General features: G+C 42.2%; 1 protein-coding gene across 1 annotated transcript in view; it reads left to right on the plus strand.

Annotated features, from left to right (window-relative positions):
• The first annotated feature begins 3,473 nt into the window (after nt 1-3,473).
• Nucleotides 3,474-12,979, plus strand: part of PRXL2C (peroxiredoxin like 2C) — a 32,026-nt gene continuing 22,520 nt past the window's right edge. Inside the window, exons 1-2 of the mRNA XM_073632994.1 lie at nt 3,474-3,758; nt 4,457-4,525. Coding sequence (XP_073489095.1) covers nt 3,564-3,758; nt 4,457-4,525 — 264 coding nt within the window. The 5' untranslated portion in view covers nt 3,474-3,563. The remainder of the gene's footprint in view (nt 3,759-4,456; nt 4,526-12,979) is intronic.

Raw genomic sequence — 12,979 nt, forward strand, 5'->3', positions numbered from 1 at the left:
TCATTGTTTGTAGACGCTATAACTTTCATGCAAACCAATCAATAAATAAACACTTATTGGGATTTTTTTTAGCAAAGACATAAAGCAAAATACATTTTGGACAAAATTTATGAAGAAATTCGATTTTTGTTTCAATTGAATATGTTTAAAAGCAGAAAGTATAAAATATTGGGGGGGGGGTCAAAACAATAAAAACCCAGTGGTGATCAAACACCAATAGAAAGCTTTATTTATATTAAAAAAAATATATACATTTCTTGGATGTAGTCTAGAAGTCTCCATAGTCTGACTTTGCCCTGCTGGCCAATGGAAGTGAACTTCATATTTTTAGTGTGCGCTTTGAAGATACTGGGGCCTATACATGCATTGCAAAAAATTAAGTTGGAGTAGATGAAGACATACAGTATCTTCTCTCTTCATTGAAGATTCTGCCAGAAAAACTCATAATACCGCTGGCACTGTTCACACTGCTGGAAGTGGGGATTTTCCTTGTAGTTGACTACATGAACCGCATACTCTAGTGACCTGTAGTGATGGATGACGCAAAGATCATAGTGGGGTTCTGGTCCATCCGGCACTCGATTCCTTGAATGCTGCTGTTGACCTCTCTATAATTTGAGAGTCAATAGGTTCTGGTAAGCAGGTTTGTCGTCCCCCACCCCCCACCCCAAATAGAGGTGACGAGTGTGTGTGCACACCCTTTTCACAGAAATCGGTGTGAGGATTTTTCTAGCTATCATATTATATATGGACTTTCATGTGATTCTTTTTATTAGTGACTTTTGAAGTTAGAGCTGCACCCTCTCTGTATTATGTATGTGGTATATGATATGTAATCAGCCTATTGGTTTTTAATTCTTTCACTCTTTTTTCCCCGTTATTTACACTTGGTGATCTCTCCATTGACACATTTCCTATCGCAGTGATGGTGAACCTTGGCACCCCAGATGTTTTGGAACTACATTTCCCATGATGCTTATGCACTCTGCAGTCTGCAGTGTAGTTAAGTATAATGGGAAATGTAGCTCCAAAACATCTGGGGTGCCAAGGTTCGCCATCACTGTGGACCTATCCTAAGGTGACAACTTATCAGCACTGGCACCTTAGAGCAGGCAATGTGTTAAGGTTATGTAACACTATAGATCAAAGTATAGGGAGTGGCGCTGTGTTAGGAGTATAGATAAAAATTAGCAAGAAGTACAAAAAAATAAAAGTGTAAAGAATAAGAAATTTTTTGGTATAATCCAAAAATTACTTACAGAAAAAAAAATATATATATATATCCTTGTGTTAGTGAAAACACCTTGAACAGGTGAAAATTAATACTATATGTGCAAAAAATCGCAAATATTAAGCAGCATCACTAAATAACATAATTACATCTGGATCCGACCACTTTAAGATGCTCACTGCCCAGACTCTGTGTCCATCTGGGCAGTGAGCATCTTAAAGTGGTCGGATCCAGGCTAACCTAAGACACCTACTCGGCATCAGCGGATATCCAGTGGGGACTTTTAATACCAAGGGACAGGAAGTCCCCACCTCTCTGTGTATACAGCTGCTTTTTGGAAATGGGATGCGTGGAAGGAAACTGACACCTATAGGACTGGAGTGACAGGACCAACATTACACGCTCGTACCCCTGCAGGGGTGGAGCGCTCCGGTGAGTGCAACCACATTGGGGGGACCACCAGGTGTTACAGCACGGCACTTTATCAAAGAAGAATTTTCTGCACAATTGCTATGAACTTTTTTGCACCAAACAACATATGGTTTTTTGATTTTTAGCTGCGATTTTGACACAATATTAATGATTTTTATTGCGTATAATTATTGCACATTTACACATTATTGGTGGACAATTATTGTTTTTGGCACTTTATCACTTTATATTTATTCATGTGAAGATGTAATTATCTTATTTAGTGATGCTGCTTAATATTTGCGATTTTTTGCACATATAGTATTAATTTTCACCTGTTCAAGGTGTTTTCACTAACACAAGGATATATATATTTTTTTTTTTTTCTGTAAGTAATTTTTGGATTATACCAAAAAATTTCTTATTCTTTACACTTTTATTTTTTTGTACTTCTTGCTAATTTTTATCTTTACTCCTAACACAGTGCCACTCCCTATACTTTGATCTATATTCTTGGGGGATCACATAGGTGTCCCCTTCTTACCTAGGGGGGCTGCAGGTGTGAGTCAGTCTATGAGCGCGGATTCGTTGATATATTTATGTAACACTATGTTAGGACTACATAGCACCTCCCTCTCTTCTCCATAACAGGGGGAATAGTTTTTTACTCCATGGAGATAGCAGGCCAGTGAATAATTCAAACCAATAAGGCCCCTTTCACACCAGCAGACCAACTGGGTTCACCTGTCAGTTTTTCGGGTAGACCAGATCGGACCACTCATTGTTCTCTACAGGGCAGAGGATGTCAGCTGGCACCCGCCGGCGTCCAGTCTGCTAAAAACAGACAGATAGGGATCTGTTCCCCATCCATCCTGCGGATTTGAACCAATGACATTTGGATGGAAGTGGACAGGCAGTCCGTTTCCATCTGACCACCCCATAGAGAACAGGGAGCTGCATAGCAGAGCGGACACGGACCTGTCATCTGCCTGCACAGCAGGGATCAGCGGAGAGATCCCCTGTTGAGCAGGCGGATCCACTTGGACAGATTTTGCTCCACCTGAAAGGAGCCTAATGCCCTGTACACACGGTCGGACTTTGTTCGGACATTCCGACAACAAAATCCATGGATTTTTTCCGATGGATGTTGGCTCAAACTTGTCTTGCATACACACGGTCACACAAAGTTGTCAGAAAATCAGATCGTTTTAAACGCAGTGACGTAAAACATGTACGTCGGGACTATAAACGGGGCAGTGGCCAATAGCTTTCATCTCTTTGTTTATTCTGAGCATGCGTGGCACTTTGTCCGTCGGATTTGTGTACACACGATCGGAATTTCCGACAACGGATTTTGTTGTCGGAAAATTTTGTCTCCTGCTCTCCAACTTTGTGTGTCAGAAAATCCGATGGAAAATGTCCGATGGAGCCCACACACGGTCGGAATATCCGACAACACGCTCCGATCGGACATTTTCCATCGGAAAATCCGACCGTGTGTACGGGGCATAACAGTTCAGAGGCAGAAAGCACGGGAAGTTATCTGATCACAAGATTTCTGGCTGGATGACCAGCTACTTATTTGAAAAGTTGTTGAACAGATATAATAAAACTCTTGTGGTATATTTAACAGATCAAAAGGGAGCAAATAAAAGAAATGTGGCTGATAGAGTTTACATACACTTTATTTGCAGCATCAGTTCTGCTTCTGACGCTTATGAATTGTGTTAGTAATGGATACTGCATTGAGCCCTTAAGCCAGGAGTCAGCGGACGGCAGAGAACAGGCATTTCAGGGTTAATATGTACTGTATACAGCCTGCTCCCAGGGAAGTTCCACCCACATGTCAGTTACACATTGCTTCCACTCAGTGTCTAGGAGGAAGGACTGGCTCTGTCCCAGACTGGGAAGGGAATAGAATATGGCTTCAGACAGCACCCCAGTCACCCAGCAAATAGGCAGGAATGTGGAGTGGAGCAGTGCTGATCTCTCTGATTCACTCCACCACCCAGATCTAGAGCTAGCTGCAAGTTGTCTGCTGAGGGACAGGAATGGTAAGAGCTTTGAGTTCAGAGACCTTTACAGGGAGAAGAAGGCAATCATAATCTTTGTGAGGGTAAGTGATATTCCTGAGCTGCAAATGTAATGCCTCCTGTTTAATCTGAATGGAGCAAAAAGTTACTTAAACGCTACGGCCTCATTCACATTATTAAAATAACATAACATTGTAAACGTTATTATTCAACCAATGTGCATTTCAATCAAAATAATAAAATCAGAAAACAATAGCCATAATTCTCTTCCGATCGATTTAAACTCAATCAGACTGAGTTGATCGGCCAAGGGTGTAAATTGATGGATTGATGCACTGAGATACATTGGAGGATCATATTATGAGTGATCAGATCATGAGATTATATGGTAGGTACACACATAAGATACTTACAATTGCAGGTTACGACCATTTTTTTAACTATTAATCAAAATTAATTTCCCCATGTGTGGCATATCGATTGAATGGGTTGTTAAAGACTGATTATTCCTACCGCAAAAGATCTCTCGAAAAAGAAATTGATTATTTATCAAAACATGTATGGCCATCCTAACAGTGTAAACATACATACAGTATATTTGTCTTGTCAAAATGATGTTATTGTTATTATGTGTTATTGTAGTTATGTAATTAAAGTGTGCTTTGTTTGCGTTATAGTTTGTATGTAGTTTTGCTGTTTAGTTGTACTATTATGTTTGCAGTGTGTGATGTGTACACAGTTGCTAGGATACTGACGGGTTTTTCTGTTATTGTCTTTGTAGAATTTCCTGTGCTACACTTGTAAAGAGTACGTGGAAGATCTGGCTAAGGTTCCCAAAAGTTTTCTACAGGTATAACTGAAAGTCTACTGCTAACAACAATTGTAATAAAATTGTACAAAATGTACAGATCACTACAATTGCTACAGTTATATTATTACAAGTGCACAGCATGGGCTTTCTTTTTATGCCTCTCACTGAGCTTCATTGTGGTTCTGCTACTTATCTGCAGAACAAAGGAGGGGATTCACAGTACGGCCCCGTTCACACTTCGCGTAGCGGGAACTCACGTTCTTAATTGCGATTTTGTTTGCATGATTTTTACATGATTCCACGTGTCACGTACAGGGCAGCCCATTCACCTTAATGGGCTGCCCTATGCACTAGGGTTGCCTCCTCATTCCTTTAAACCTGACCACATATAAATTACACAGGTTCTGAGGCTAATTTAATCCAGATAAGTCACCAAGTGAGTTATAAGCCTCGTACACACGATTGGACTTTAAACAAACTTTTCCGTGGATTTCTGTCCAAAGGGTGTTGGCCGTAAACTTGGTATGCATACACACGGCAGGACTTTTTAGGCAACAAACACGAACGTAGTAACGTTTTAACGTACTGACGATACTTCAAAAGAGGACGTTGAATTATCCGACGCCACCCTTTGGTCAACTTCTGTATCGTTGTCTGATCTTTTGCAGTGGTTCTGAGCATGCGTGTTTGTACTTTGTACTAAAATCCGATGGTTTTGTGTACACACGATCGGACTTGCCAACGTAGGACTTTTGTTGCCGCCAAGTTTGTCTGTTCGCACAGCCAACATTTGTCCGATGAAAAAGTTTGTCCGATGGAGCGTACACACGGTCGGATGTTGCCTTAAAACAGGTAATTTGCATGTTTGTTGTCAAAAAGTCAGATCGTGTGTATGGGCCTTAATTATCACCTTAATCAGCCACAGAACCTGTGTAATTCATATGTGTTTGGTTTTAAAGGGATGAGGTGGCAACCCTACTATGCATATTTGTCGAGGCAAAGAAGCTCAGGGACCAAATTTTGGCCCTAAGCCAGGTGCGTTTTTACACATGAGTTTTGCCGTGATTCTCGCTTGTTTTGCCACGTGTCAATCGCAGCAAATTCGCATTGGGGTGCCTAATTGCCAAAGTTGTGAAGGGGGCCTAATTATATTACTACAGAAACAAGATATACTTGTGCTCAAATCCCAATAGCTTGTACATGCATATAATCTACCAGGTGCTAAAGGGGTGTGACCACCAAACTCTGCATAATCCTCTGCACACTGCTTTATACCCTTTCTAGCAAACTTTGCAATGAAAAACAGGGATATTTAGTTCACACATATTGCAATACATGTTTAAACTGGCCAACTGCATCAAAGTAATCCCTCTTATGGCCAGTCCTACTCTGCTCTGCCACTGCAAATGCTACGGTGAACAGAATGCCTACATGGGGCAAACGGACATAAATTGGGGGAGAGCTACAAGGTTCAGGTCTGGTCACTGACCTGCATTGCAACAGAAATGTGCAGAGAGTTATCCAGAGTTTCTAGTGTTAACATGTGGTCACGCACCTGATAGATTATACAGTGAGGGAAAAAAGTATTTGATCCCCTGCTGATTTTGTATGTTTGCCCACTGACAAAGAAATTACCAGTCTATAATTTTAATGGTATGTTTATTTTAACAGCGAGATACAGAATAACAACAAAAATATCCAGAAAAACGCATTTCAAAAAGTTATGAATTGATTTGCATTTTAATGAGTAAAATAAGTGTAGCCAAGTTCAGCTAATATGCTTATAAGTTAGAGACGTTTTCTGTGTTGGTAATGTGGGGTTGGCTCCCTCTGGTGTTTGCTGGACTTTATGTGTGATTCCCTCTCTTCCTGTATGAGGATGTAGAGCAAAGCATCATGGGACGTGTAGTTCAGAATGCTGAAGTGACTCTGCCAGCAGGACTGATATGAACAACAAGGAACAGAATTCTGAGTGCAGAGAACAAACTGCTGGGAGAAGCGCGGCCTAGATCAGCCTCTCTGGACGCCGTTTTGACTCTGCCAGCAGGAGGTCTGTGTGACAGGGAGTTTGCTGACGATTTGTGGCCTACACAGCAGGGAGCGGGACAGCTATACCCAGAGGGATCTCTGCGGACAGCATCACTTCTTCAGTGCAGTGGACCGGCGGGTGTTTCAGGTCATCCAGAGGCGCCTGCAGTTCAGATTCCAGTGAGCTGCAGCGTGGAGCGGTGGCTGCCATTTTCCAGAGCAAAGACACAGAGAGAGAGTTCCGGCTCTAGTCTTCTCATCATCTGCACCGTTATCGAATCCATCTGAGATTTGGAGTGGTGAGCGGGCATAGCCCATGTTATAGTTAAGGACACTGCTGTTAAACAACACCCACACAGTTTAGCTGGTGGTACTTGCAGTAAAGCCTCTATTATAACAGACACAGCAAGCAGATGCCTATGCTCAGTACACATTACTGATTTCAGTAGCCATATCAGATGACATCCTTAGGATTATAAAAGAAGCAAGTTATACTACTATCAGGATAAATCACAGCTTTGCTAACTTTGCTACACCTTGCCATTTTGTATTGCTTTATTTACAACATAAAAGAGGCTATCTGAAGATATCTGGATTTCAAGGAATACCCTTTCTCACCTTTTTATAATTTTCTCTCCTCATCTGCTCTAATTGCATTGAACTGCTAAAGGGAACCATCCTATTGAATATAATATTGTTTATACTGTTTTCCATATTGTGAAGGATTTGCTGGCCTGTGAGTTGAGGAGACAGACTCTCCTGTTAACCTGTTCACATAGGTCCCTGTATATAGTTAAAGCAGTTGTATACCTATTTTTTAAACTTTTACTTACAGGTAAGCCTATAATAAGGCTTACCTGTAGGTAAAAAAAATATCTCCTAAACCTGTACGGTTTAGGAGATATCCCCCTTGCAATGAGGCGCTGACTGCAACGGCGCATGCGCACAGGGGATTCTCGGCTGAAAGCCCGGCAGCCGCCGGACTTTGCTGGAAAAAAGTCTGTGACGACATCGCGGCTCCAGCCACTCACAGTAGCGGAAGGCACACCGAGGGGAAATGTCAGCTCCCTCGGCGTGGACCGGGTGAGATGCCGGCACCTCGTTCTAAGGTAAGTATCTCATAATGAGCTAGTATGCGGTGCATACTAGCTCATTATGCCTTTTCCCTTACAGGTGTAGGGAAAAGAAAAAAAAGTCAGCGGGTTTACTACCGATTTAATATTTGTGTTTATTCACCATTAAGGGAACTTTATACCAATATATTGTGTTTACTAGATAAGCTTGAGATAAAGTACGGTGTATGCAGGAGTGTTTCCATTATTGACAAAGTTGATATATATATATATATATATGTATCTTGTGTTTTGATACTACAGTAAACATATTTGAACTGTTTCTTTAATATTGTGTGAGTCTCTATTTACTACCACAGCTGGTGACATGATGGAACCCAGGGTGTTAGAGGTAAGGGAAGATTTGCAGAGTCAAGGTAATCAGTAGGGGGTACCGCTACATAAGTATTTGACCCCTTCACAAAAAATGACTTAGTATTTGGTGGCAAAACCCTTGTTGGCAATCAGAGAGGTCAGATGTTTCTTGTAGCTGGTCACCAGGTTGCACACAGCAGATCCTCTCCAAGTCATTAAGGTTTTGAGGCTGACGTTTGGTAACTCGAACCTTCAGCTCCCTCCACATATTTTCTATGCGATTAAGGTCTGGAGACTGGCTAGGCCACTCCAAGAGCTTAATGTGCTTCTTCTTGAGCCACTCCTGTGTTGCCTTGGCCGTGTGTTTTGGGTCATTGTCATGCTAGAATACCCATCCACGATCCATTTTCAATGCCCTGGCTGAGGGAAGGAGGTTCTCACCCAAGATTTGACATTACATGGCCCTGTCCATCAACCCTTTGATGCGGTGAAGTTGTCCTGTCCACTTAGTAGAAAAACACCCCCAAAGCATAATGTTTCCACCTCCATGTTTGATGGTGGGGATGGTGTTCTTTCAGATGTTCATTAGCAAACTCCAGACGGGCCTGTACATGTGCTTTCTTGAGCAGGGAAACCTTTCGGGTGCTGCAGCATTTCAGTCCTACACGGCGTAGTGTGTTACCAATTGTTTTCTTGGTGACTATAGTCCCAGCTGCCTTGAGAACATTGAAAAGATTCTCCTGTGTAGTTCTGGGCTGATTCCTCACCATTCCCATGATTATTGAAACTCCATGAGGTGAGATCTTGCATGGAGCCCCAGACCGAGGGAGATTGACAGTTATTTTGTGTTTCTTCCATTTGCAAATAATCGCACCAACTGTTGTCACCCTCTCACTAAGCTGCTTGGCGATGGGCTTGTAGCCCATTCCAGCCTTGTGTAGGTCTACAATCTTGTCCCTGACATCCTCAAACAGCTCTTTGGTCTTGGCCATGAATGCTTCTGTGGAAAGGTGTCTTTTATACAGGTAACAAGCTGAGATTAGGAGGAGCACACCCTTTAAGAGAGTAAGAAAGTTAAAGTTAAACATAAAGAAAGTGCTGTGGTCAGATGAGACCAAAATTGAGGAGGAATGCTACCTATGACCCCAAGAACACCATCCCCACCGTCAAACATGGAGGGGGAAATATTATGCTTCGGGGGTGTTTTTCTGCTAAGGGGACAGGACAACTTCACTGCATCAAAGCGTTGATGGACAGGGCCATGTACAGTCAAATCTTGGGTGAGAACCTCCTTTCCTCAGCCAGGGCATTGCAAATGGATGGGTATTCCAGCATGACAATGACCCATAACACATGGCCAAGGCAACAAAGGAGTGGCTCAAGAAGAAGCACATTAAAGGTCCTGGAGTGGCCTAACCAGTCTCCAGACCTTAATCCCATAGAAAATATGTTGAGGGAGCTGAAGGTTTGAGTTACCAAAAGTCAGCCTTAAAACCTTATTGACTTGGTGAGGATCTGCAAAGAGGAGTGGGACAAAATCCCTTCTGAGATGTGTGCAAACCTGGTGTCCAGCTACAAGAAACATCTGACCTCTGTGATGCCAGCAAGGGTTTTGCCACCAAATACTAAGTCATTTTTTGCAAAGGGGTCAAATACTTATTTCACTCATTAAAATGCAAATCAATTTATAACTTTTTTGAAATGCGTTTTTCTGGATATTTTTGTTGTTATTCTGTCTCTCACTGTTAAAATAAACCTACCATTAAGGCTACTTTCACACTGGGGCTATAGCGCTAAAAATAACACCTGTAAACCACCTCTCCTGTCACTCCAGTGTGAAAGCCCGAGGGCTTTCACACTAGAGCAGTGCACTTGCGGGACGTTAAAAAAAGTCCTGCAAGCAGCATCTTTGAAACGCTTTAGGAGCGGTGTATACACCGCTCCTAAAGTGCCCCTGCCTATTGAAATGAATGGGTAGCACCGCTGAAGCGCCTGAAAAGCGCCGAAGTAGCGGCGCTTTGCGGGCGCGTCTAGCCCTTTATTTGCCCGCTAGTGAGGGTCAAAAGAGCTCCCCGCTAGCGGCCAAAAAGAGCCTCTAAAACTATGGTAAATCGCCACTAAAACTAGCAGCGCTTTTTACTACCGACGACTCCTCGCCTCAGTGTGAAAGTGCCCTAAAATTATAGACTGATCATTTCTTTGTCAGTGGGCAAACATACAAAATCAGCAGGGGATCAAATACTTTTTTCCTCTCACTGTATGCATGTACAAGCTTTTGGGATTTGAGTACAGGTATATTTTGTTTCTGTTGCAATGCAGGTCAGTGACCAGACCTGAACCTAGCAGCTCTCCTACACCTTGTGTCTTGATGCTCCGTGTTTGCATTGTGTCCACTGTAGCATTTTCAATGGCAGAGCAGAGTAGGAATGGCCATAAGAGGGATTACTTTGATGCAGTTAGCCAGCTTAAACGTGTATTGCAATATGTGTGAACTAAAAATCCCTGCTTTTCATTGCATAGTTTGCTGGAAAGGGTGTATAGCAGTGTGCAGAGGATTATTCAAAGTTTCTAATTATATTACTATGTCATTCACACAGTCACTGGCACAATGCATTTTGAGTTGTTTGAATTTTTACCATGTGTTAGAAGTGTAGCCATGTAAATGTTTGCATGTTTGCTTTAGGCATCAGTTGTATCTTGTTTGGCGATCAGCGGTGGGTCTTTTTAAAGTGAGGTGAGACAACATGCTACATGTCAGATGCATTGGCAAGGGCCCATATGCGCAAGCTCTTAGGGCTCATTCACTATATGTGGTGACTGGCACCAGTCACCACAAGAGCACATGGAAAACAATTGTTTTCCATGTGCCCTGTTCACACCTTAACACTGGTGTGATGTGCGGTGTATTGCATAAAAATGCACACATACTGCATTTTTCTACAGCACATTGGATGGCACAGTGGGTCATCAAACTGGAAAGCAGAGACTTGGATTGAATGTAAAGCTGGCAATATACTGAGCAATTTTCAGGCAATTCTTGATGACCTGGAGGAAATACAATCTGTTTGTGGCCTTGTCAGCACCACTCTGCCTGACATCCTTCTAATGGAAAATCATAAGAGCCAGTTGCAAAAATTGATGTCCAAACTGTGATTGCAGTACAGCTCACTGTACAAATTCGGCAATGCCGAATCTGACTGACATCATCCCTGCCTGGCCAATGAAAGTAGCCGGTGATCGAGACCTCAAAGTGAGCCACCCGAAGATGTCAGCAGACGGGTGGGGAGCTCGGGGAGCTCTTTGCAAACCACTACCAGTATCAATTATTTTTTTGTAGCTCCCTGCATAGCTGCCCCCTGATGCGGATTTGATGCCCCCATGTGGAAAGGTTCCTCTCCACCCGCATGCAGACACACTATGGACTCACCAGACTTAATTGACCCCTATTACAGGGAGTCAAATTGCGCCTATGGAAAAATCCAAGATGAAAGGATACTCACATGGTGCAGTAATTCAAATAATTTATTTAAAAAAGAAGGTTGTATTGCACTTACATCAAAGAAGACAAGGATCAGCATGTATTGTAATGGAAATGCTAGTTAGCGCTCCACCTGCGTTCCAGCTGACTGGATATCACGTATCTCAAACTCCACCCAATGCTGTTTTCTCAGCCTATGTCTGACGTCTTCAGGGGTTCTTGACTCCTGAAGCTTTCTTTTGGTGGTATTTAATCACCACTGTTTTATTTATTTTTTGCTAAATAAATGAATAAAGAATACATTTTGAAAGAAAAAATAACTTTTTCATAGTTTGTTATAAAATGTTGCAAACAGGTAGTTTTTTTCACTGAAGTGCTCTGATGAGGCTGTTCTGATGGGCACTGATGAAGCTGCACTAATAGGTGGCACTTATAGGTGACACTGATGAGGAGGCACTTGTGGACACTGATTGGCAGCCCTAATGGGCCCTGTTGGGACTGCATTGATAATCAGGACACTGAAAACCGGTGCCCTAATTATCAGTGTACATGTCCCTTTTACACATGCTGTCAGCGTAAGGAAAGGTGTGCCGATAACCGGCTTCTGTTTACATCCGTGATCAGCTGTAATTGGACACAGCTGATCATGTGGTAAAGAGCCGCTGATTGGCTCTTTACCTCAATCTGTGATCAGTAGTGTCCGGAATATGACGGCCTCCCAGAACTAGCCGGCCGCGCTTTAGCCATCTTTCAGCAAGTGGTTAATGCGCTTTCATCAAAACAAAGATTATATATAGGAACACACCTAAGGCTGGCCATACACGATTCAAATCGAACCGTTAATGGGCAGACTGGTTGTACTAAGTTGATCGACCAATCAGCTTGGGTGCAACCAGCCTGCTGGAATCTCTTGCGATTATCGCTAGCGGCTGCAGATAATCACTGTTATATGCAGGAAAGAAATTTGCTCCGTTTATGGCTGACCTAAGGATTCATTCACACAGGCATATGTGTATTTTCTGCATGAAATGTAGGTTCTTGCTGGCAGAAGATCTTGCGTAAATTATGCACCTTAAGATATTCATGTATAGACACTTACAATTCTTTACACATGTATGCATATACACATTTACACACGTTAAATCTGTAGATATGTATGGCCCTGGATGCAACTGCATCCTACTCTTTTTGTATACCTGTAGACATGGCACAGCTTTTCATTCGTAGACGCAGCTGTGTATGGACTTATTGATTCCTATAGTGTGTTTAAATGCATACGAAACTATATGCTGTGCACATCTTAAGGCAGCGTTTTAAATGTCAATGAATGAGCCCTAAAATAACACTGCACAGATTGGAACCAAGCGATGAATGTTTACTAAAGTAGCCATGTTATATACCACCCTCTGCTTTCACTTAAAAGATTCACCTAGTTAATTAAAAAGAAATACAATTTGAAGAAAAACCTTCAGCCTGACTGGGTGTTTGAAGTAAATACATTGCTTCCGGGCTGATGAGAGTGAACACACAGTAAAAGTAACGTGTAATAGCCATTTAATA

Source organism: Aquarana catesbeiana, linkage group LG01 (assembly GCF_042186555.1).
Source record: "Aquarana catesbeiana isolate 2022-GZ linkage group LG01, ASM4218655v1, whole genome shotgun sequence".
Taxonomy (NCBI): domain Eukaryota; kingdom Metazoa; phylum Chordata; class Amphibia; order Anura; family Ranidae; genus Aquarana; species Aquarana catesbeiana.